This window comes from Perca fluviatilis, chromosome 2 (assembly GCF_010015445.1).
Source record: "Perca fluviatilis chromosome 2, GENO_Pfluv_1.0, whole genome shotgun sequence".
Lineage (NCBI taxonomy): Eukaryota > Metazoa > Chordata > Actinopteri > Perciformes > Percidae > Perca > Perca fluviatilis.
In genome coordinates, this window is record NC_053113.1 from 17,664,115 (window position 1) to 17,691,658 (window position 27,544).

Genomic DNA, 27,544 nt, shown 5'->3' on the forward strand with positions numbered 1-27,544 from the left:
ATTTGTATCTGAAAGAAACTGCAGGTTTGGGCTATAGGATTTAAAAAAAAGTTTTTAGTACTGTAGTTTAGTTCAGACAACAGCTGCAGATACATTAAACCCAGCTTTAAGGAAGTAAAAAAAATCCAGATGTGTGTCAAATCCTTAACGATCAAATCAAGCTAACTATACAACGCTATCCACATACAAAGAGCAGGCCCCCGATGCTGGTGTATGTTTTGGGAAAAAAGCCTTTCCACGTTGAAACTGAATGCATAGAAGCGGGGGGGGGGGGTATATGCAGCTTTTCCACCAGCACTTAAACAAAACATGCATTTGTGAAACAGAGGCTGTAAAGCACATGTGTCAAACTCAAGGCCTGAGGGCCAAATCCGGCCCCTCGCAGGTTTTGATCCGGCCCGCATTTCAATTTAGGTTCACAATAAATTTAGGCCCACCTAGTTTTTGTCGCTTTTGCCAAAGTTTTTGGTGCTTTTATTTAGTTATTTTTTACATTTTTCGTGCTTTTTTTTTCAACATTTTTGACACCTTTTATGGCGGTTTATGCGCTTTTTTCAATGCTTTAGGCACTTTGTTTTAACCTGTTGGATGCTTTACTCAATGTTTTGCCACTTTTTCAGAAGTTTTTGACACTTTTTAGGATGTTTTTGTCACTTCCTGATGTTTTTGTCACTTTTTCAGACAATTTTGACGTTTTTTTTCGGCCTTTTTCCAACCTTTTTTCTCTTAAATAAACATGTCAATAATCTCTACATGTCGGGCCTTGATGTGATTCTCATTTTCCAGTCTGGCCCTTAGGGAAACTGAGTTTGACACCCCTGCTGTAAAGAGTCTTAAACCCCCCCCCCCCCCCCCCCCCCCCCCCCCCCACACTACACACACACACACACACACACACACACACACACACACACACACACACACACACACAATTGTAACCCAATCCACATATCAGGTGATCCGCACACACATTCACCTGCATATAAATACAGCACATACTGTAGAAATGTACGCCTATGTACAGGACGCTTTACAAAAACAAATGTTATTAGATTAATGAACTTAAAGTTGGAAATGTACATGTTGAATGCTGACATTTATTGAAGTTGGATTGTATTCAACACACACACACACACACACACACACACACACACACACACACACACACACACACACACACACACACACACACACACACACACACACACACACACACACACACACACACACACACACACACACACACACACACACACACACACACACACACACACACACACACCTCTCAGAGCCGGTGTCTTTCTCTCAGTGATAAATGTCAGCCTCCCTCTTCCTGAACAGATATCGATGGCTATTCGAGCTTATTTCTCCAATCTGTTGTTCACCTCAGAGCGGAAATGGAATCCATTTCTGCCTGGTTGGCGGTGAGGGTGACTGTAGGACAAGGCAATTTGGCTGGCTGGCACCCTCTAGTATCTCTCGGTCCTCGCTGCATCGCTATCTTACCCCCTATTTCCAAAGTTTACCTCACACAAACAAGTGTGGCAGACACAAAAACCCCTCAGCTCTCTGCTCTGAGACGCACAAACCGGTCTTCAGCTGAAATGAAACAAAGTCCGGACGCCCTGGGCGGTTGTTAAGTGTGATCTGGCTTTCGCAAACAATCTCCTGAGGAAGTAAAAAAGAAAAAGAAAAAAAGGACATGCAATACAAACCTTTATTTTTTTCAGTCAAATCAGTTTCCATCTTGAAAAGTACATATATATTATCAACAGGAAATCAAACACTGAAAATTTCATTTTTTTGCATTCCTGTGAAAGGACAAAGATTGGAAGAAGTGTAGTGTCAGTAGTTTGGTGAGGAGTGTGGTGTCCAAACAAGACCCCTCGTTGGAATTAAGAAGGATCCTATTAGTCCACAAGTAAACATCGATCTCATTTCAAACACAAGGATATCAAGGTCTAAATCCAAGTAAATCCTTCAAATATGGATCAAAGATTGTCAGGATGCATCTACAACTGAAAGAATCTACTTGGAGATTTTAGAGACTTAAAATTCAAGATTGTTTTTTTTTACAATAAACCTGCATTGATCTTAGAGGATATAGATTGCATCAATGTGTCAGGGATACTATGTGCCACAAAATGCTACACAGAGATGATTTAAGTAAGACTAGGTAACTTGTTGATAGAAGAAATATATCCTATTTGTTGAATTTATGAGCAGTAATACGTACCTTTCTCCATTCAGTACACTCAGGGGTTTCGTTGTTATTATATTGTGATAGATATTTTTGTGCAGTTGATATTACTGAGTCAGTTCAGCAAAGGGGACATATGTTCACTTTAAATATTACAAATACTTTGGGAAATGTACTTCAGCATTGAGGCGGGTAAAGCAATGTGGTCACTAGTGCGTAAAAACAATTCAAAAAGTGGAGTACCTAAAATACATAAAAACAATCAATATAATATTGTGGATAATCACAGTAGTTATTGGCACTGTAAACATGTTTAAGGAGTTTTGGAGAGACGTGCAACATGCACTTTGGCAGAGGAAGGACAAAAGTGCATTTGGAAAAAGAGGAATGTCTTCCTAAAATCACACATTAAATTACTTTTGGAATAAAACTGATATAGTAGCACCATCGTTATTATTGTACTAACTGTTTCCTTTGTTCTAAGTTCCTAAAATGGAAAAGCAGATTTCCTGCAAATGACTGCTCCAAGGTGTAACACAGTCCAACTTTCTGTCCGTGATGGAATGAGTCCAAACTTTTGCTCCCTAACTAGCGAGGCACTTTTTTTTATCAAGGCACATGGAATGGTCATTTTAAGGAATTTGAGCAGCAGCACACCAAGAAAACATTTCAAGAAAAGAAACAAGGGGAGTCAGAGGATACTTCAAATTCAGGTTAGAACGTATCAGGAATTAGACGGCTCTCTCTATCGTAGATATGGATGAAGAAGTAGGCCTAAGTGATGGAGGGACAGAGGCGGATTGGCAATCTAAATGTTCCCCTGGGGGCCTGACCATTTCATGCTGCTTTTGACTGGCTTGCGTTTGGCAGGTTGTAAATTTGTCTGGAAAGTGATTAGCTTTACTTGGGTACATTCAGTCTGATTGTTTTATGTGTAAATTGCAACAAGGTTGACATAATACAGTAGTTCAAAATCATGGTGCCTTCAGAAGCTTGATGGGAATACCAGAACTACAAGCTGACAACACAAAAAAATCAAAAGAAAGGTTAAATATGTAGCCAGTCAGGATTTTTGTGATCACCAGGTGGCCAAGTATAATATCCGGTATTCATTTTCAATATTCTAAAATAGGCTCTAGAGCTATAGTGCCAGATATTGTGCGAGGCAGTTCAGGTGATATCAATGAGTCAGCAGTGACATCACCGTATGGGTCGAAATTTCAAGGGCTGTTTTCTCTTCCCCAGTCGGTCGTTGGGTGGAGAGGCCAGCGTCGGGGCACTGCTGAGGTCTACGGTAATGCGGCACTAGGGAGTGGCCCACACGCTTTCAGAGAGAACCTTCTGCTAAACTCAGCAGCCCTCAGCAACCGAAGAAACGCTTCCCTGGATGCGTCAGGAAGGGGATTGTTCAAAGGTCAGTGGTGATGACAGGCGTGACACCGTGGATGAGCAGCGTGGGGCCCAGGTCCTGAGTCAGCAGGTCCAGCTGGTGTAAGTAGGTGGTGTAGCGGCTGGTGTCAGCTGGGGGACGGGGTAAGTACAAGAAACGCACAGCAGGCGCGGGCCGGGCCGGGTCCAGGATCAGCTTATTGACAGCTGACAGGTAGTCATTAGACAGGCGCGTGGCGTTGCTCGGGAAGCTATTAACGTAATCGTTCTCCTCTTCTTCATCTGGTCTCTGCTTCTCCTCTTCTTTAGCGCTGTCAGGGGACTGCGACGACTGCTTTTTGCCCCACTTGCCCTGGCGCTGCCAGTGTAGCGCCACCTGCTGGTCCCACGGCACCGAGTAGACCTGGGCTTTAATCCTCAGCTCTTTCAACAGCTGGCCCAGCTTCTCCTCGGAGCCTCTCACGCTCCGTCCTTCCTCCACGCACAGGAAGAGACGGAGCGTGGCTTTGCGCCAGGCTCTCACCATGTTGAGGATACACGCCAGCTGTAGCAGGAACAGAGAGCAGGTATCGACGTAGCTACTGCTGTCCGGGCGCAGGAGGTTGACGGGCCAGACGTCGACGTACACAGCTCCCTTCCCTGGAGAGGAGGAGGGCGGCGAGAGGACCTGGGCTCGGTCAAAGTCGTTGAAGTATCGGGCAAGCACCACATTCTTCAGCATCTTCATGGCGTCAGCGATGATCGCTACGTACTCCTGGGGTCCTAGAACTTTCCCGTCCCCGAATTCACCATAATCCTGTCTGTCGCTGGACCCCCGCAGCGACGCAAAGTGGAAGAGAGGGGACTGTTGCTCTAGCTCATCCAAGGAGCCCGCGGGATCTCTGGGCTGACAGAGCGACGGATCAATCAGCTTGTCCTTCGGAAGACAGTCGTCATAGAAACCAAGGACGAGGGTGTTAGGACGCATCCCACCTGAAAAGAGAGGAAGGCGGAGAAAGATTCAAGATTCAAGAATCAAAATCCTTTATTAATCCCACAATGGGGAAATTTACAAAGGAAAGATGAGACTATAGCATTTGTTACAATCTAAGGCCGGTTACACACTGGATGCGTCGCGCGAGCGTGTCAGCTGCGTGGCGTGTCCGTTTATATTTCGGCTCCCATGTTAACAGGTTAGAGGTTACACACTGCCTGCTCGAGCCGCGCCGAAAACACGTGCCTGCTAGAAATAGAACCAACGCCTATTTTTCACGCGACACGCAAGCGCGTTGGAAGCGTTTCCAGGCAAAATAAAATAGGAAAAGATGTTTATATGTCGTTTAGACACGATTACATATTAATAAATGACATGTTGATGTTTGAAAGCCTCTAGGTTTTGATATAAATGCAGATATAAATGTTATTTTAATAATATTGCACCTGTCAATACAGAACGAAATATTCTGTAGCCAATTTTGCCATCAATACTGCGGACGTTGTCTTTGCTGTAATCAAATCAGTATATATTTATGTTTAACATGGTATTTCATTTTATCAATGGGAAACATACATGTGTCCAGACAAGGCTAGCAGCAGCAGCGCCGCGTCAGATATGTTTCTGGTGTGTAAAGACCTAGAAAAATCCACGCAGCTGACACGTAGCTGACACGCAACAGAGACGCCACGCTCACGCCACGCAACCAATGTGTAACCGACCTAATACAAATCATTTCTTTATCATTATCATTGATTTTGTGAGTTGTTAAGTTAAGGATGGAGGTTCAGCCATTTTATCTGATGAAGTGAAAGTAAGATAGATGTGAAGAAGACCCTGGAGTGAGAACTGGAGGGAAGCCAACGAGAGATAAGAGAAAGGGCTGAAGAAAAGAAGAAGTTGGACAGCATTGCTGAAATAAGTTAAATATCTGTTAGAAGGGAAGTGCTGCAAGGAGTTTGACCGTAAGCCCTGAATAAAGTTGAGGTGTCAGTTTCAGTGTAAGCACTGAGAGAAATTGAAATGACAGCTGGATCAGAATTACTGAAGTGGCAGTTCAAATTTAAGTTCTGAAAGGAGTTACACATTTGTTCAAAAATCAGCCAGCCCAAAATTCCTGCCTGAAAACAAGCTGAAATACATAAATTATAACATTTAACATTTAAAAGATTTAAAGCCATTATGAGTAGAATTTGAACATTTACAACTTTGACGCCCCTAGTGGTCAGAGTGAGATAAATGGGCTGCACCAATTCTAACCAGGATTGCCTAGTTTTTCTACAAACAAAAATCTATGCCAACAATAAAACTTGGAAAATGCTATTTTAACATAAAATACCTCACATAGTGGCCTTTAATTGTATTTAGAATTTATAAAACAAAAACTCAAATCACAGCCTACAGCTGTAATCCCAGATACCAATGAAGGCTTTCAAATGTTCTTATTGACCAACAGCGACATTTTTGTGGTGATGTGGTGACACTGACCTAGTCCAGAGATGAAGAGTAGATGTTGGACCCCATGACGCACAGAATCGGCCAATGTCAAGTTGACAAAAGATTTGATGTTGAGATTGTCCACCAGAGACAACCAGGAGTCATACTGGGACTGCAGAGGGTCGGACGGTAGAGTGCCTGGAGGGTGGAAGAGAACACAATGGTATGAGGTGAGAGATATAGCTGACCGTTCAATAGAAGTATGTTGGGATTCAGAGAAGGTAAAGGAAATTATACTGCATATTGGAAATGTCTGCATTTCCATAGATGGGATTATTATTAATACTGTATTATTTATACCTCATTATCTTTTAATGTGATGCTGTGACTTTTAGTTTTTACCCCCATTTATTAATTATTTGCACAATACCATTTCATTTGTAGTACCACCTCACCTTTGTAGCAATGGCCCTGTGCCTCAGCATTACAGTAAGTTTTCTCAGAATTGTCTTTCTAGTTACATAATTTAGTGTTTCCCTTACCATGATGGTCCAAAATGATGTTAGCACAGTAGCATAACGCTTGAAAAAACAATAACGTGCACCAGCTCTGATCCTACAGTAGAATCGAAGAGAGTAGGGAAGTCAGTATGACAGAGCTGGAATTAGAGGAACAGCGTGAGAGAGATAAAAGACAAGATGCTGAGAAGTTGGGAGGGCGAAGAGAGAGAAAGATGCAAGCACAAACGACAGCGTAGACAGAATGTGAGACAGAGAGAAAAATACAGGGCAGCACAAACAGGCAGGCAGGTGATCAATCATCCAGAAAAACATCAATATGTATGTAGAGTGCAATCTAGAGGCCACATCTGCAAGTTTCACAGACAATTCCTGTGGTAGTTTAAGTTGTGTAAGGATCTGTTCAGACTTCGAACGCTGTTGTTCCCGTGGATATGTCTTTTTTTGTATTCAGCTTAAATGCAAACAGTTGAGAGACAAGTGAGAGAATAAATGGATGGACTTAAAATGGAGTAGCTGAGAGTCCTTAACAACAACACCATATATTTGTTGTGCTGCACATTGCTGCAGCTCCTCTTTTCTCCCTGTGTTGAGCTCTCTGTTTTAGCTACTAGTGAGGAATCTCACTTCTGTTCCATCTTTGTTAGGAGTCGCACATGTGCAGTAGGTACTGCTAGCTAGTCAGCTGAATGAGTATGAGGGTGTGCCACGCTAGCAGCTAGGCGAGCATTATAACGTGTGTTACAAAGTGACGCACGTTTGTTACAGAAGTAAAGGCTGGACTACAATAGAGCTGTTTGGAGCAGTTTGTGAACAGTGTTTTCTCTGGAAGATGGTAAGTCCCTTTGGGGTGGACTTTTGGCTTTTAAGATACATAACACAATAAAGGAAAGGGGAAAAGCCAAAAAGCATAATATGAGCACTTTAATGTAATTATGTGAATGGTTGTTCTTGTTTTTTTTGCCTCATCAGAAGGGCTCTTCAGTGGATAATGAACATATCATTTTTTCCTCACTGTAAAAAACTCGAGGATTTTGATTCTGAAGACTATTCAGGGCCAGTCCCAGTCTCCCATCAACACAAAGCACGCCCCAACAAAATCCTCAAAAGACAAAGAAAACAATCGATGACCCTGCTCTTTTAAAATCTGTTAGTGTTTGCCTCAGCAGAAAAGAAGGTAACTCCTCCGGAACATTGCGTGCGTGATTACTTCCTTCAAAATAAAACAGCAGCAGATGAGCCGATGTCATGGAGACAGGTCTGGATTGCTAAAAAGGTCCATAAAATGATGAACTGCTCACTGTGAAACAGGGACGCACTTTGCCAATTTGTACATATTCTTTTACTACTTATACAACGTTTTGAGAAGACAGACTCACACTTATTTTGAACCGGTCCTGAATGAAAACATTTAAAGTAAAGTGGCAATATTATTACTGTTTCCAGTAAAGACGAGTACAACAATTTGCTATTAAAATTCAGCAATAATGTTGAAGTCGACAGTCAAAAAAACTAGCTTTTAGTCTTGTCATTGCTGCCTCTAAATATCATAATAATGTTAAATTATCCAAAAAACTATATCCCATCACCATCCCTAATTTGTTTTGCACATAATTAACAGTCACCCTGTCACACTGTGCTGGATTAGATATGTAATGGTGCAGAAGTAAACTTTCAAGCGCTCCTGATGATTTGATGAAACACTGTGTGGTTTCCTGATCGTTCACAGGAGAAACAAGTGATGTTTCGGAATGTTTCAAAGTAAGAGTCCGCTCCATTATGACTGTTGAGTGTTAAGTAAATGTAATATAACACAGTCCTTCCAGAAAAATGCGCCTCTCTCCAGTTAAATTGGAGAGAACGGAGTCAGTGGAGAGACTGGAAGAGCCGATATACATGGCTGTTAAGGATGGAAGCTTGGGGTGCGTCGCTAAGGTCTAATTGAACGGAGGAATTCTGGTATTCTTCGGTAGCCTGAGTAACTTTAACCGTTGTTCATGTGAAATCTCAAAGACAGCCTGATGCTTTGTTTATAGACTATTTGTGGCTGGCTGTTTGCCCTATCTATTCCTGTCGATAAAGTATGATAGGGTAAATCCTGCAGTGCATACACTTGTAGCAGTTATGTATTTTTGTAAGTCATTGTAAGTCGCAAGCGCACGACCCCCCCCCCGTGGAAAAAAAAGTCGGCTCCCCCGAAGGCCACGGTATAGTTCGAACACTGCGTCACTTCATAACGTTCCCATGGTAACAGGGGAAAATGGCTGCTCTTGTGTGAAGTAAACGCAACATTTTTCAACTTTCTGCTAAGATATGTGACTTTTTCAACGAAAATGCGGGGATTGTGAAATCATGCAAGGCCCGCATATTTTGTGCGAAAATTGTCAATTTATGCAGCGAAAGTGCGGCGTATTTGACAAAATGCGGACTTTGGCTGATTATACGTTGAATTATGCAATCGGATAATCGCGTTGTTCTGGAGGGACTGATAACAGGTATCATAGCCGAACACAGTCAGCCGAGGCTTAACAGTGGGTCAGTGTCCTTACTCAGATCTCCAAGCTGGACGTGTCCCAACACGTAGAGGCCGCTCTTCTTGATGTCGTTGATGAATTTGATGAGGCCCACACTGCTGCGAGGGTTAGAAACCATCAGCAGGACCTGAGGCCTCCAAAACTTAACATGGTCCTTCCTCACGTCCAGCATCAGCAGGTACTTACGCACCTATAGAAGAGAATTGGTTAAAGGGTTGTTTATTGGAAAGTGTTATTTTACCCCCAATCCTAGTTCTTCTTTAACCCTGTGGTCCATACCAGTGGACTCAAGTGTCATTCATTCACTGAAGCAGAGGTGTATAGTCCAGGTGCCAGAAAGTAGAAATCCTGTCCAGCAGCTGTCCCAACCATCACTAAACCAGCTCCTCTACCAGGTAGATGAGCTCGTTAGTGAAAACACCTGTTCTAGATGTAGAGGCAGATCCAAAAACATGGCAGGATTTTTACTTTCTGGCACCTGGACTATACACCTCTGCACTGAAGTCATGTGTGTAGGGTGGAGTTCCCCTTAAGAAAGAGATCTCTGCAGTTATCTGAGACTCAGAGCTCAGAACTTAAGTCCATTTTAATTACGCTCCCTGAAATTCATTTCTGGAGGTGATGTAGCTTACACACACAAGCAGTCGAGATTTCTTTGCATTACCTTTTTTAATTTATATTTTTATATAAGCCTACGGATTTGATATGTTCCTTATGCTTGCATAATCACAGCAGGCTTGTTACGCTCAAGCTATAGATGACATAATTCACCATAATGAATTTCACCTGTTAGTTTCAGGAAGTTTACTATGTGAAATTCGTGGCAACACAAGGATGACAATAAAAATACCACTGAAACACTTAAGGGATATGACAGTTCCCTAACTGGTACAGCAAATGAAAAATTATTAAAAAAAATAAATAAATACAAACTAGACTGGACTACAAAACTGGCAGATATGACAATGCCAAAACAATAACACCACAAGGTCAATTTAGTAGCAGTTCTGGAGCTTTCAAACATATTACATGACCTTCGTCAGCAGAAGGAGTTTAAGGCCTTAGAATGAACTTTGAACTTCAGCATTTAGGCCAACATGGATGAGAAGTCCTTAAAGTGTTCTTTTTTTGGTTGTAAATTTGAAAATCTACAATTCCACACCGACTTTATCTGCTGTTGATGTGCTACTCTTAGATGCTTTCTTGCATCTGGTCTAATTTGTTCCCCCTATACATTTGTTTTTCTCATTTTATTCCACTGTACATTGTCCCATTATCTATGTGATTTATCATGCCCAAATTTGTTTGTGGGATTAAACGCAAATGCAAAAAAAACAAATCCCCTACAAGACAGATCAGGCAGCTTCAGAGGTGTGGACTGGATGAGAGTGATTTCAATAACCTGAATGAGCTGCCAAGAAAAACAGTTAAGCAATTTCTTCTTGGAAAGAAGAAATGGCACAACAATTGTCCTCTTACAAATGAAAAGTTTAATTCATAGGTAATAGAACACACTCCCGCTCAGTTCAATACACTTGGGTTCTGCTGCTACTTGGTCTGGTATGACCAGTAGCCTATGGTGGCTAATGTTAGTAACTGTATATAGATATTAGGGATGCACCGAATATTTGGCCACCGAAAATTTTCGGCCAAAATACTTTTATCACCGAAACAATACGGCCGAAATGTTGTGATGACGCAAACAGAAACCGCGTCCTGCACGTGTGTCAGTACCCGATCCGTTCCACCTGCAAAGCGTCTCCTAAGCAAAGAGGTTGAGACGGACCACGGAGTGAAAACAATGAAAAGTACGCTCTTAGAGTCTGTCAGCACACGTTTCAGTGAGATCTATTCGGATCCTCTGCACTTCATCGCAACTGTACTTTATCCGCGTTATAAAGACCATTACTTGGATGCGGAAAAATAGCAGGGTGCACGAGAAATGATCCAGGCCGCGATGGATGCGGAGAACCCGCGTGGAGACGGAGACGGAGACGGAGCAGCGCACGGAGCAGCGCACGGAGCAGCGCACGGAGCAGGAGGAGATCAGAACGCAAAAAAAGACTCGTCTCTCTGCACCAGATGAGGGGCATGCACCCTCGTTGTCTGATGTGTTCAGTGAAATCCTGCAAGAAAGTGCCTCAAATAATAATAACAATAATAGGTAAGCTATTCTGTTATTAGGCTACTATATCAGATTGTAGGCATATTTCTGCTAGATATTTTTTTAATTAAACTTTAATATTAATTTATACAATTGCAATGCCTTGATTTTAGTAAAGTTAGTACACAGTCATAGCCATAAATGCAATGGTACTAATAATTGGCATAATTTCTTTCGGTGTTTCGGTCTTGGTTTCCTCTTTTTCGGTTTCGGGCAAGAATTTTCATTTCGGTGCATCCCTAATAGATATTGCTTTTTAACTGACATTACTGAGTTATTTGTGCTACTTTGACACTACATTTTAACCTGTCACAGATGAACATTTCAGTCGCAAAAGTAAAAAAAAATAGGTAAATACATCATGCCATTTTTTGTAATGTAATTGCCACTATTCAGCAAAAGATACATAGGAATATAAAAAAAATTATATAAAAAGGTGGAAATTTAAAATATATACAATGCCAAAAATAGGTTACCAGTATGGATCAAAAAATATATCAAATATAGATACATATAGAGCTATGTATGAATAATATTAAATTTAAAGTATAGATACGAGTGTATGGTTAATTCAGAATGTTCATGATTATGTCCATGATATTGCACATAATGGCCCATTATTGCACGGTTAAGTCCCATACGTCAGTTGTAAAGAGTTGTAATGATGAAATAATTAAATCCGATGTAATCCAGAGAAAAAGAAAAAGTTCTTTAAGTCTCCGCGCTGAATATCCCGTGTGCATGTGTGTGTGTACCTCTAGCTTATATGTATGCAGGTGCTGTTGTACTGTAACTGCACAGACTTCTCATATATAAAAACAAATAACATCTCTAATTAACATCCCATTAGGATGTGAGAACTGTGGCAGGGACCGAATGGATTGAGTGAATATATTTGTGTGCAGATGTCAACATGTGTATATACATGCGTACATATGCCTCAATCAAACTGTTATTGGTAAAATTGTACCCATCAGTGATTGCTAATGTACGCTTAAATGCTAGTGCGCATCATTAGGATTCTGACAGTGTGTTGATGAGGTGGCATGAAGGTACCATTGAGGAAATGTAACCAAGTGGAACCAAACATCAGATCTGAACCTACAGCCTACTAGGAATGATAAAAACTTCATTTATACCCTCATTGGAATTAATTAGGGATGCACGATATTGGATTTTGGCCGATATTCGATATGCCGATATTTTCAAACTCATTTTGGCCGATACCGATGTATACACATTTTTCCCCTGATAGATAGAGATATATATATATATATATATATATATACACATATATACACACACACACACACACACACACACACACACACACACACACACACTTTCATTTTACTGAAGAGAAATCCAAGTATCTCTCCTGTACTACCTTTACCTTATTACTCTCATGTGTTGTAGAAAAGGCAATACACAAGACAAACAACATTTGATTCTACCATAAATGTATCATTTTACAAATGTAGACAGACATTCACCCCTGAAAAATAGTTAAATTATTTCACTTGGAGGAGAATAAATTATATGCCAGTGCCACATAAGTTCAGACTTCAAACTTCAGACCTTAGGAGTAAAATAAATAAAAATAAATTTTCAAATAAAAAATTTACATTGTCTCCTACTTGAACAGGTCTGCCAAATGCCTTACATCAGAGGCAACGCTAAACAGCCGTTCACTGTCAACACAGAGCACGACATGCACTCGTTCTCTTTCTATTTTCCATTTCACAAACGTGTTATCAAATGGAGATGCAATTGCAGCTGCTGTGTGAGAACCGGAGCATTCCTGTGAGTGTAGGTCGGACAGCTTTTTAAAGGGTGAAGTCTTCGTCTATCCAATGGGCAGTGAGGCTCAACATGCTAACAGGACTCACGCTTGATGTCCAAATGTCTGTGGTGAAGCTAATGTGACTAGCGCCGGCGAGGAGCTTTTCAATGTGAATGGCGACAACACTCTGGAGTTCAGGTAAGGCCACATCAGAAAAGCGCCGGCTAGGCATAGCATACCGCGGCTCCACCACACTAAACGGCTGGTTATCAAGAGCAATACATTCAATGATTTTGTCGTTAAACCCTTTTACCTTTGGGTGGTCGCTGCTGTATTTTGTAGCTTTATCAAAGGACTGAAGTAGAGGCAGCTGCTGATGGGTTTTGCCGGGGTTTATATTTCTATACTCTTACTATAAGTCTTGGTGCTGCTCAGGATGACGACTCTTGAGATGCGTAGCTAATCACATTTGTAGTGTGGAACGAGAGTTGTTTTATGCCTCCTCGCATCACTTGTGCTTTACAAGTAGGCTACTGCAAATAGCAAGTTTGTTATCAGTTTTACATATCTCGAAATACCTCCACACAGACGACACGTTGGAAGTTTAAGGTGCTGGCGCTCATGCTACGTTCATGGTCGTCATGTGCGCACAGTAAACAAGCCACCCTATCGGCACGGCTCATCGGCAGAAATATTCATATCTGCCGATGATGATCATTTTAAGCTTTTATCGGCCGATACCGATGTCGTGCCGATATCATCGTGCATCCCTAGAATTAATGACCATTAGCTCACCATGTCAAAGCTGCTGCTGCTTACACTGTCGTAGTCACAGATGAAGGGTAGCTTTAAAGGATAATTCTGTGTTTTCATGGCTTTTACACTCTCTACACTACATGTGTTGAGTGGTCCTTAAAGTGGAGTGAGTAACACTGTGTTAGTGTTACAAGAAAGTTGGGGAGAAAGTCATCTCTGATGTGAGCAGATGGGGGGAGGAAGTGGAGCCTAAAGCACAAGCCAGTTAACACTGTAGGCCTTTTTTTTTGCTGTGAGAAACACCTGCTTAAATGGAAGCACGTCATTTGAGAATGATTAAAAACTTACATTTCAAAACACTTTAAGGGTGTGTTAAATAGATTTGCGGTAATGATATGAAATTGTAGGAAAAATGACACTTGCAGCTCCACTTAGGGATTTAGCCTGAAAAGAACCCAAAAATTTGTGCCGGTATTGACTGCCTTCAAGGTCCTGAATCTTTGTGTGGCTACACAGCCATCAATCAAAAATGAAGATGCAACAATTTCCAACATTATTACCATCATTATCACCATAACTGTTTTCCATTGATCGGTGACGTACAAAATGCAAAAAACGAGGCCCCAGAGGGCGAAGTCCAACTGCCTCCACTCATCTAATCATCTGTCTCTCTTTATCTCTCCATTTCCCCCTGTCTTGTCATCCATCAGCCTATCATCATTTCTCTGTCGCTTCAGTCTCATCCATCACTTAGTTTCTCAATCACTAACCCCCCCTGCTTATATTCTGCCTCTATTCTTCCCTTCCGTGATACCATCAGCGTTTCTTGCCTCAGTTTGTCTTTTTCTTAATTCTCTTTCTCTCCTAAATACTGTTGTCAGCCGCCTGTTATCTCCCAGTGTGTTTTTTGTTGCGAGCTGTTGTGTCTCCCGTCCCTGCTTCAATGTCACCCAGTTGGCACCCTGCCACACTGACTACTGCTGGAGGGTGCAGGAACGGTGCATGTATGAGATATATACACGCACACACTTGGCTTCTCCTGCTAGGCCTGTTAGTGTAATCATGTTAATCAAACTGGGTGTCCTGCCAGGGGCAGGTTTAGAAACTTTTAAATGTGGTGTCAGACTGGAGCACAGTTTTAAAGAAAGGAAGCCCATTTGTAAAATCAGTAAAAATGTGTTAAGACGCATTTAAAGCCCTGGTCCTTGGAAATAATAAACTGTACATTAGAAATAGTAACATTGTTTATGCAGTGTAATTAATGAATACCAAATAAACAACTACTTAAACAAAATAATATTAATAAATAGCTGCTATTTGTAACTCCAAATAGAATAAAGCCATGGGCTGATTATGAGACAATGGGCCCCTGGACACAGACTTGTAAAAGCCCCCCCACCCCTGCAGTACTACATCCAGACTGAAAGAGACATAACGACTACAGATGATTTTGTGGTTGTTTTGCATCTCTTTGTGATCTATTTGTGTCTCTTTTGGTTGTTTTGCGTCTTTTTGTGGTTGATTTTCCAACAAGAAATGTTAAGAGCCACTTCATACAGGGGCTCTGGTCCCGTGGCCCAGTAGGCCTGTTCACTAATCCATCCATCCATTATACTAAGGCCAAAGGCCAACTACCCATCACCTTCTCTGATAGACCCTGATCTGGTGACCAATCAGATTCCCCTTGCTCCTAGCTGCTGTGTTCCGGTTGAGAGAAACCGTAGAGAGACAGAGGAGGAGATGAAGAGAACAGAAAAGGGAAGGAGGGAAAGGAGGAATGCCTCAATAAGTTAAGTGCTTGTAATAATGTTCTGCCTCCTGACAAGCTGCTGGCAAACCCAGCCACCCTCACTCTCCCTGCCCATAACCTCTGCCCGCAGTCTTGGCAACGGTGCCCCTCGTCAACAGGCCCTTCTGGCAACAGTGTCCCCTCTCCTTGAGAGCAACAGACTCGCCAGATAGAGGACATGGAGAGCTGGATGAAGTAAAGCTCTGTGTGCGTGCGTGCCTATGTTTGTGAGTATATGTGTGTGTAAGAAATGTAGAAAGCTTTGCTGAGGGGGAAGAGGTGATGTGTCTGTGTGTGTGTGTGTGTCTGGTAGACCTGATATAAATATGATAGATAGCTGCTGTAGGAGTGACAAGGCAGTGTTGTGTGTATGTGTTTGTCTGCTAAATGCTAAGTGCTTGGCTGATGGAGGGGCAGCAGAGATCAGTCTGTGTGTGTGTGTGTGTGTGTGTGTGTGTGTGTGTGTGTGTGTGTGTGTGTGTGTGTGTGTGTGTGTGTGTGTGCTGTGCGTCTCTATAAACCGGATAGAACGATTGCTTGGCAGAGGTACAGGCTCTTGTAAAGCTATGGGGATGAGATTTTAGTTGCTCTAGTAATGACAAGGCAGTATTGAGTCGGTCTGTGTGTGTATATGTGTATGTGTGTGTGTGTGTGTGTGTGTGTGTGTGTGTGTGTGTGTTGTGTGTGTGTGTGTGTGTGTGTGTGTGTGTGTGTGTGTATGTGTGGTTGGACCTGGTGGAAAATGAGAGCCTGGCTGATGTAGCCCCAGCTGGAGGTGGGACTGAGGTAGTGAATCAGCAGAAGCAGCAGCAACATGAAGGCGATGCTGGCCGGACGTAGATGGCGTTGATCAGAAACATCATGACGGGCGCAACCCACGATACCCCAACGCGGCATCGCATGCCAGGTGAAGTAACGGAAGGTAGGGCCTAAGAAGAGAACAGGAGAGGTAAAGGTTAGGAAGCGATGCTTGCTTATATATTCCGCAGTTACTTTAATGTCAGATGACAGTTTGAGTGTATGGAGTGGTTTATATTCTGTTAAACCTACAGTCCCTCACACGTGCAAGGACATCATCATTCAACAACACAAGGAAACAGACTGTGCTGAACTTGATAAGTAAAATCTCCTTACATTGATTGTTTACACTAAGGGGCAGCACAACAAGCTGTGAACATGACATATTATCACCTTATCAAGCTGATGTGGTGAACGTGTTAACAAACAGGGGCTTATTTACACAGCTAGCAGACAGACAAACAGGCATACATCCACAGGGAAATATTTGGCTCTTCAGCTGCTACTGTAAGACCTTTACTGTATGTTCACCAGCTAGTCGCTAACTTTATCCGTCTGCTGGTGGGTGCTGGGCATGGAGTGCACAGTAGGTTTATTATAATATAGGTATAAAATAATTCTCTCTGGCTTCATCACGAAGTGACTCCGCCACATTACAGATAGTCATTTGATCCATTATTAATATAAAAAATATTGATTATAGCAGCTTTAAAGTCTGTTGTTCAATTGTCACTCTTTTGAAAGTTTGCCCATGGAGGTGTGATGTGTTTGGTCGAGACTTCAACTTATTAACAAAGAAATATCTTACCAACTCCATTAATAATGTGTCAAACATTTACTTATTTATTTATTTATTTATATATATATATTTATTTATGTTGTCCATAATGGCTTTGGGATAGTTGTTTGCAACACCTTTCGGCCATGTAATATTTATGATAATTTGCATATTGAGAGTTTGCTATATGTACATTGTTCATGTTATTTTTATTCTTGTTTGTTTGTTTTTTATTTAATTGTTTCATGTTCAAAATAAATATGATAAATATACAAAACTAAATGCAAATTTCAAATGTGATGTCTTTTGGAGAAACAATTCTTTATCCCTGACTCCCTAATTAAAATTGACATTTTGTAAACATGATCGGTCTCGATCTATATAGACAAACTAAATGACTTTTTGATATTGCTCTACAGTTTTGACTGTAATCTGGCATTTTCCATGTAATAAAGTATGGACATGGTCCTTTTAAATACATGTCATAAACATGTTATTAACGTGTTATAAACGTGCTGTGTCGTTGTTTAAAGTTCTTTAGAGGGCATTATAAGAAAACCCTTGAATTAGCGACTATCTCACATCCAACACCTCTGAAGAGGCACTTTCCAAATGTCAGCTCTTTAGACTGAGAGAGATTTAACAAACTACAGAGGATTTCGGTGAAAAAGCAGCTGAAATAAAATCAGATTCTCCAAACATGATTATCCATCCACCTGGGTTCAAAAAGCTCATGAAACAGGAGTGTCATACTAAATTATTAAGGTCTAGCAAGAGCAAAGAAATACATATCAGGAAAAGTATTACTCCTTACTGACCTTATTCCCACGCTATCAAATCCATTTTTCAGGAAGCAATGGCAGATTTTTTTCAGTCAGATCCAAAATGATCTTTATACTTTATGATCCCCTTCTTTTGGTCTGTAAAATTGGGCTGGCATTTGTTCATGTTAGGATTTCATTGCATAACAAAAGTCAACTTGCCATCAGGAGGGGTTAACCAAGACTACTTGAGGAGTGGTTAGATTTTTAGATATTAACAAAAGACAGCTTAGACATGAAAGGGGAGAGAGAGAGGGGGAATGACATGCAGCAAAGGGCCGCAGGTCGGAGTCAAACCCGGGCCTGCTGCATCGAGGACTGAGCCTCCGTGCATGGGCGCACGCTCTACCAGGTGAGCTACACAGGCGTCTCAATGCCACTGTGCTTAAGCACGGCCTCACAGAGTCACTACTGTAGAGACTGGAAGTTCTCTATTTTAAATGTGTAAGCGCAAAAACAAGCGCAAAAACAAGTGCAAAGCAGCGGGTCTTGGGTAACAGACTGTTTGGGCGCCTCCAAGTGCACATGCTATTTTGGTTCATGTATGTAAAGCAGTAAAAAATGCAAAAAGGCTGGGTGGAGTGGAATACATGAGGGTGTTGTGATTAGTAAATACACTCTCAGCCAGTCACGTCACTGGTCTCATCATCCTGAAACAACTGAGCCAATCACAATGATGCATGACGACAACAGCTCAAACGGGAAGTGATTGCCTAAATCATTTTCTTGTTTGGATGTTGCATAGCAGCACGATGTGAACACACATCACAAATCTGCAGCCAAGGGCAGATGGTGTTTCTTTTTTTGGTTTTTGTTTTAAACAGTTAATTTGACAGAATAAAGAAGAAAAAGTCTGGTGAAGCTGTTTGTATGATCGATCCGTCTCTATTTCAGTCCCAACTACTGTATCACATTGTAAATGGTCACAACTTATCTTGAAATGTGTCACAGCAGCGTTGGCACCGTAATGCATTTCAAGAATAAAACATTTTTTTCTTTTTGTTTTTTGAGCTGGAGAGGAGGCTGTGACGAACAGGATTAATAAGCTCCAATAATTAGAGGTCTCATGCATAAACAACAGAATACAGAGTTATGGCTGACCAGTCTGATGTTTGTGTGATGAGGGTTTCACCATTTTCTGAAATGTGTATTCTCAGTGCAAAGTCTTAAGAAACATTTTCCACCAAAAAACTTGCTTCGCACTGCCTTATTTGAATAAAACTCCCAACTGTGCAGCGTGCGCTCTGCACATAAATACTACACAGATGGGCAAAGTGAATTTCAAGGTCAGGAAAAATGACCAAACTGGTGGTTTTGTTTATATTGATTATCTTCTAGGGTCTACGGTCTGATGACTAGCATCTTGTTTGAAACAAGTGACAGGAAGATATGAGACTGTGTGCATCTTATTTACTTACAAAAAGTAAAGTATATAAAATACAGCAATGTCATAAAAGTGAGTGAGCCATCTGGAATACGAAGTAACTTTCAGCATCACTAAGGGAATCTTTTAAAATAGCTGCTACGCCTATGGAAGAATATCATTTGTCTGGGATTCACTGGAACATTTCAGTGACACATGATGGTCCAAATCCCCCTCTCAGAGACCTTTCCACCTTGGCAGAATATAATTCTTTAGGAAACATATAATACTCTTAATACATGCTTTAAACAGGTGCCATTATTATGTGCATGATTCTTTTAGCCTCTTGATTCTTGTATGTTTTGTGTCTGTTGTTAGAGTTATGTTTTTTTATGATGTCATCTGTTTGTATATGACATTTTTTTATTTTGCTGCCCATCTTGACCAGAAGAGATATTGTATTTCAATGGGACCTTTCTGGTTAAATAAAAAAAAAAAACAATACCAGTTGTTTATTTATAAATTTGGAGAATGAAAATAGTCAAACTTAAAAGGTAAGGCACAACATATCAACTATATACGATTTAAAAAAAAATTATGAATAAAACACCTTTTTAATATCATATTGCTGTATTAAATACATGTTCTGTTTTTGTTGAGACTGCCATTGTTGACAACTCATCTTTATTCAACTCAATGCTAATTTCTGCACATTCTGTTGCTGATCCTGTGTCAGTGTTGCAGAGGCTCTACTTATGACTACTTACTTTGCTTTTGACATCATGATTTTTATTAAATGTATTGCCCCCAAACTGTCCTCATTTTCCAGTGTTTGTGACTGATGCTCCAGTGGTCCAGGCTGCAGCTATCTGGTCTTTGTACCACTGAGCCATACCACTACACTACATCTACTACAACCACTTTAAATTGAATACTAATCAACAGTAGTGGAAGCTGATGTCATACATGCAAATAGACTCAGGAGCAGGGAAGCCACCATTTCCTAATCGGTGACTGCAACGGGCGGTAACCAAACAAATATGGGCGTTAATGGAGCTGGGACAGGAGCAATTAAAACAAACACCACACATTGATAATAAGCTGCCTCTGCATACTGCTGTAGACCTCTCAGTGTTTGGGTGCATGAGCTTGAATTCATATATGAATGAGTGCCTGAGTTGCATTCCTTGCACATACAGTATGTGCCGTCAACATATACTTCCATAAATGTGTGCGCCATTTAAGTGTAAATTAGTTGAAGGGTCTTGGAGTTGGGAGCTACAGTATGCAGCGGATGAAGCGCTCACGTATTTAGAGGATCATGTAATTGAACCCAATTTCCCTGCAATAACTGCGCCCGTGTGGATAAACAGCCATTAAAATAGTCCCAGCTGTAATTACACAAGCAGCTCAAATGACCGATTGGCTTCCTCCTCGGATACACTAACAGATTTAGACTCAAGTAACCGCTGCCGAACACAACGCAGAAGAAAGTAAAGGAAAGTGCAAAAGTATCCAGAGGACAGCAGGGGTGAGACCACAGGGATAGTAAATTAAAAGAGAAACTATAGGAACAACAGATAGAGACAGCCATTAGCCCCATATTGGTCAACTTTTCTTCATTGATAAGGGAGGAGTAGGTAGAAGATTACACTTGAAAGTGAAAACTTTTAAAGAACAAAGCTGCTGAAAGCCAATATTCCACACTAATATTCAAGAGTCTCCTTCTCCTGTGTAACTGAGACAGTGAATCTGATCCCATTTGTCAAATTTATTCTCATTAGTTTATAGGTCTTAGTAGTTGCAGCACCAGATCAAAAATGGATTTTTGAGGCAGATATTGAAATTTGAGAAAAAATCTCCAATATCAATACATCTGCTGATGTTAATCTTTTTAGCCATGCTAGCAGCTTTAGGATAGCAATGTCAGCCTGTCAGCTGGTCCAACACTTTGGCCCAGACTGAAATGTCGCAACAACTATTGGATGGATTGCCAAGAAATCTGGATAAGATATTCATGGTCCCCAGAGGATGAAGCCTAATAGCTAACAGCAACATTTTTGGTTTTAGTAATATATACAAATACAACTATGGCTTGGTACATACGCATTTCCAAACATTAGATTAACTCGCAACATTACGTTCCATTACGTCATTTTGCTGAATTATGCTTTTATCCAAAGCGACTTACAATTGCTATATGTCAGAGGCTTGCGCCTGTATAATTAGGGGTTATTGGTGACTTGCTCAGGGACACATCGGTTGATGGATTGCGAGGGAATCGAACCCGGGTCTCCCACACCAAAGGCACGGTCATATCCACTGCCCCATCACCACCCAAACATCACATTGGTGTTCCTCTGACCTTTCATCTAGCATCGTATGAGCCTCAGCTCTACTTTGTGCTTTCAATCAGCAAATGTTACAACTATGATAAACATGGTAAACATTACCAGTTAAATATCAGCATGTTAGCTCTGTCATTGTAAGCATGCTGACATTAGCATTTTCCTCAAAGCATTACTGAGCCTCCTGAAGTTGAAACATGTACTTGTCAATTCTCTCTGAAGAACAAACTATGTAATTGATACACTCGCAAGTATGTTATGGCTTTTCTATGCAGGAATGTCTTCTTACTTATTGACTTACTGTTTTAGATCGCTGCAGACTGTTTTAAAGTTTTTTGGTATTTGTACTTCTCACCAACAAAAGGGCCGAGCGAAAGGACTCATCATCATGCTGTAGTTGTCCTTTCTGAGCAAGATATAAAACTAACTCCAAAGCAATACTCCCTCTCTTGTCCCTTTAGTATCCTTTGGCATACAGCAGCATCAGCCGGCTGGGATGCTTAATATGAGCTCTGCGCGTGGAGTTTACCGGTGTAAACAGAAGATTTATGGCTCTTTAAAATTCAGTTGACTCTGCCATTTGGTTAGTTTTATCGGACTTTTTTTAGGCATATATATTCTAGACAAGTTGCAAAAATGTACTCTTTGGAAAGTCCCCAGAAACAGCATTTAGATCACATGGCACCGAAACCTCACCACTGAATATTACACTGATGAAAAAGTTAGATGGCTATCAGCTCTTTGAGCCAGAGTCGGACATGTTTCATTGCAGGTTTTACCGAATCTAAAATCCTTCCACAGTCAGTGGAATGATTTCTCCAGTGAGACTTTTCAAAAGAAATAATAATAAAGCATATTGACTTGTTAAAATTCGGTAGGAAGCTATATCATATTTATTGTAAGTGGATGACAAGATCATCCTGACATATCAGCCCCATCCTAGCCTGTACCCACTGTTGCACCGTAATGGCCTACTGTCTTTAAACTTTGCTTTTATTTCTTCTTACTTGATCACTTAGCATTGGCGGGTGGCCCACAATTCTCTCATCTTCTCCGTCTCTCCATCCCATTGGAGAGCAGGTGCAATTACGGTAAAAGTCACCCACCCAGGTCCGCCCCCTTCCCACCACCTCTTTTGTCTGAAGTCCCTCTATCATCAGCGGCAATGGTACCTCCAGACACCAATCACCTCGCCTCTCAACTCTCTTGTTCTCCAGCGACATGATGTCACTTTAGCTGACACAGCAAAAGCACCCTGAAATAATCGCTGCCAATCAAGTCCTTAGAGACATTAAGAAAAGAAACGGATGAAGATGGAGAGAAGAGACCCGGCTTTTAGCCAAAAGACACGTCATAATTGAGGAAAAGCGGGGACAGAAACTTTATCCTTATAGTCCACACACACACACACACACACACACACACACACACACACACGAGGGGCTGCCAGGTTCTATAAGTGAGAGGTCAGAGAGTGTGAGACGTTACGGCCAGGGAGCGGCCCCAACACTGGCACAACATCAGTGGAGACTGGACTGACCTTAAGAAACCACTTAAGAACTTAGGAACCACTTGATATTGGACCAGCCTAGTATAACTGATGGGAACCAATTCAGCTCAATGTAACTTTACTAAAACTACCTGAACACAACTGCATGATGGGATAATCTCAGGTTCGTCTTTGTTAAACCCTCGCCACAATATAATCAAGAAATCCTGTCATCCTTTTTGATTTCAGGCACGCACCTAATCCTCAACCATTATCAAGTCATACCCATCCATTAACACATAATGATTCTCTAAAACCTATTTTCTCTCATCCATCCAGACACAGTTGATTATCCATCTGGATTTTTACACACTCCAATCTGTCAAATCGCTCTGACTCATATTTGGACAAAGGCGACGGGCCGGGCAGAGGACAAAGCCTTTGTTTTGGAGATAATGGTATAGCTGGTCAATTCACAAATTATTACCAAAAGCGCAATCGCGGAAGCTGCAGAGAATGCTGCTGTAATTTGGACATCACAGGGCACTGAACTGGTAAAAGTAAAAGAGTGTTGTGTTTCTCTTAAGCCGCCAGTTGTTGTCGGCTCCACCGTTGCCCACTCTGACTGAATATCGCCTGCGTTGTGACCGAGTTCCACACTTTCCACAAACATCCTTTGCGCATCAGTGTGCAGGCCTCAGTTGTGCCCTGAATCCTGCCCACTGACCCTGTGATACGGTGTGATATATATGTGTTTATGTGTTGTGTGTTTATGCGTGTTTAAGCCACAAATACAAGAGCCCGGTGCCCATATAGCATCAGCAGAAGGACACACAGCACCCCCTGAGGAACACCGTCATGCTAATACAGCTGCAGCCAACAGAAGCCTCCGCCGCCGTCACAAAAACACACAACAAGTTAAAAGCCCAAAACACAAAACCCAATAAAACACAAAAAAAAAAAAAAAAAACCACAAGCTGCCGACACACACACACACACACACACACACACCCCCAAGCAAAAGATGCAGTCACACATAAATGATTAGAAAAAAACAAAATCATGTCGTGACTGTGGATCTCAGACAAACACAATCTCCAAATTGCATTCCTTTTACTCTCCTGTTGTATCTCCTGTTTGTACACACACACAAACACACACACACACACACACACACACACACACACACACACACACAACCCACACACACAATACACTAACAAGCACACATCTTTTACGCTACATCATAATTTCATTCCCTCCCCTCCCTACACACAACAGCTAAATTAAAGGGAAGCCAAATATTTCTGCTAAATTAGTTATGCTAATTACAGGGCAGTTCTCAGGGGGAGAGACGGCCCTAAATGGCTTTTAATTCTTTTTGCCTGGAAAGAGACGGGAGAGAGAGAGAGAGAGAGAGAGAGAGAGAGAGAGGTGGAGAGCGGAGGTAAGAAGCAGAGAAAGCAGACAAAATAAATAAATTAAATAAAACCCAACACAAACAACTACCGTTGAAATTTGCCCAGTAACACAGCAACAATGAACTAGCAGAATTAACAACTCAGGGGAAGGAGGCCCAAGCGGGCGGGCGGCCAGACAAAAAGCTGCCTTATCAGCTCCAGGGGCCCCCGGGTCCCCCGGGCCGACAGGGAGAGAGAGAGATCAGCGGTAGGAAAAGTTTTTGTGGCTAACTTTGTGTCCTGTAGCCTTTGCCAGCGGTCACACAGTGATAACGAGGCATGAGCAGATAGCACACAGCACTGTACGTACATGGAAGGCACCAGAGGAAACACTGGGCACCCGGAGTGTGCTTTACAGAAAGTTAGTTACCATATTCTCTAACACTAATACTACGAAGCAGACATACTGATATAGTGATGTTCACAGCGCACTCTTGTGGCTGTTGAAATGGATGGATTTTAACATTCTTACAAATGTGAAACGATTCACCGGTACAGCCAAGGTATAGCAACTTTATAAAACATCTGCCAATGGGAACTTAACTAAAAGCTGGTAAAATATAATTTCCCAAAACGTATCACTATTATTTTTAGGTGTCAGGTACTCAAAATCACATATGCACTTGGGATGAATGAGGAAATCATGGTTTGGGCAGGTGCAGTTGAATAATTGCACATCTAAGTGACATATGAATTCATTATTTCCCACAGGCGAAAAGCTTTTTCATCACAATGTCCTCTTTATGTCAGCACATTTTCATCACAATAATACAGCAGGTCTCTGAATTGAGCTCAAAATGAGCTGCAGAATTGTAGATTGAGGAGATACCAGATTTAACAAGAGTTAAATCCAATGTTGCGCACATGACAACAGCTAACCATTGGACTATGGAGTTATATTCCTATCTTTAATCAAGAGCGCATTCTTTCAATTTGAGAGCATTTCTCACTGATATTACGTTCAGATTTTGTAATAATTTCCCTCAAAACCTTGCTCTCACACTCAAATAGTCACTGCTCGCGGCTTGATTTGCTCTGCTTGTGCTCAAAGTTTGTGCTCGGCTTGGATTTTCTCTGCTTGTGCTCAAAGTTTGTGCCTCCGCGCTTGGATTTGCTCTGCTTGCACCCCAAACTTTCTGCTTGGACTCAGATATGTTGTTGTTTGGACGAGATTTCCTGCTCTCAGCTTTGAACCTTCTCCTCGCACTCAGGCTGATTCTGCTCACTTGCTAAAGTTTCTGCTCTCGGATTTCTCCTGCGCGCTTGGATTTTTTGTGTGTTATAACCCTATCAAAAGTCAACAACCAATAGAATGCCAGCTGTAGTGTTGACCAATGAAATGATCCCAACCCTGTTGAGGGTGCGTTCACTTTACTTTAGAACGTCTGTTGAGGGCGGCTGCTCTGTAACCTGACTGTAACCAAGTTTATATACCCCCGCCGTTATAGCTTTATTATAAGTATATGTCAACAATGTGCACAGAATGGTCGACGCACTTTCACCTGCACCCCGACGAGAAACGGAGAAAGCTTTGAAGTGGGACGTATGAAGTTATGTCCACAACTACGAGGGTGAGTAACATAACTTAAGCACCTAGCTAGCTAGCTAGCATATGGCGCTAGCATATAGCCTAGCTTGATGTCCAGAAACAAATATATGTTCTTTATTGTATAGCTAGCTAGATTGAACGACATATGACGGACAGTGTGTGTATATGTGATGACCCTACTTTGTATTTTTTCCTCGTTTGGTTAACCATTGTTCCTGGGATTTGGCTAATTTCATGTTAGAGCCAGTAGTAAAACATAAACTGTAATATAACTGAAAGAACACAAGAAACTGGATTGTTTGTGTCAGTTTTTGCATCACTGTTGTTTGTTGTTCATCAGAATTTAGTCTTCATTCCTTCATATAACATTAGTTTGAAAATAGATTCATAGCAATCTGTATAAAACGTAATGTTAAGTTCAATTTTATCACTATAATAAAAACAGATCTAGAAATGATATGGTTTCTTATTTGCTCCTTAAATAGCAGTTATTTGTTTAATTGATACAAAGCAAACTGAACTGAAAAAACAAGTATTTTGTTTTACTTTCTTTTCATCCAGGTGGGGCTGAGGGGTTTGACCCCTGTTGATCTGTGTGTCATATCACCAACCCATGATAGCTAGAATTCACCCTGCTACTCCAGATCTACCTACTGTACGGCTGGCTACAGACTACAACCATCTGCTCCTGATCTACCTGCTGTACGGCTTGCTACAGACTACAACCATCTGCTCCAGATCTACCTACTGTATGACTGGCTACAGACTACAACCATCTGCAAGTTTTGTTTGTAGTGAACATCATCAACAGCTGCACTTAAAGTCTCTTGGGTTCATATGGGACTTGGTTGTTCTCCATACTGCATCAAACACTATTATTTTTTTGTGTTATATTAGTACAGACAACAGTAAGTATCATTACTTAATCACAGTATATATTATTCTGGTGTACACTGTTGACTTGACTCCATGCTATTGACTATACTTTAGCTTGCCACCTCAAAACTTTACCTTAATTGCTCTTGTATAGTTAATTTATCTTCTACTAGTTGTACATACCTCCTATTTAATTGAATTATTCTTAATTTGTGTTGCCATACCTGAATCATCCCTCTTGTGAACACTAGGCCTATCTTATCTTTATTCATAACCCTGCTCACAAACTCACCTGAACCTGGGTCATCTGTTTGCCAATATCAATGTTCCTGCTACAGTAAATCCTATAGGCACATTGTACTGCTTCACCGTAGTATGAACCATATACTTTTAAGGTTTTGTGTCAAATATTGTGCAATTTGTTATGAATTACTCATTGTTTTGACAAGGTAAATTAAAAGCTATTTACACCAAGTGTCAGCTCTGGTAAATTTAATTGTACTGTTTTTTTTTTATAAA

At 41.3% G+C, this 27,544-nt stretch overlaps 1 protein-coding gene across 1 annotated transcript in view; it reads right to left on the reverse strand.

Annotated features, from left to right (window-relative positions):
• Positions 1-1,703: 1,703 nt before the first annotated feature.
• Positions 1,704-27,544, reverse strand: part of zgc:153039 (uncharacterized protein LOC767698 homolog) — a 77,807-nt gene continuing 51,966 nt past the window's right edge. Inside the window, 6 exon segments of the mRNA XM_039782585.1 lie at positions 1,704-4,561; positions 6,051-6,197; positions 9,067-9,241; positions 16,276-16,376; positions 16,379-16,409; positions 16,411-16,470. Of these exon segments, the coding sequence (XP_039638519.1) occupies positions 3,609-4,561; positions 6,051-6,197; positions 9,067-9,241; positions 16,276-16,376; positions 16,379-16,409; positions 16,411-16,470 (1,467 nt within the window). The 3' untranslated portion in view covers positions 1,704-3,608.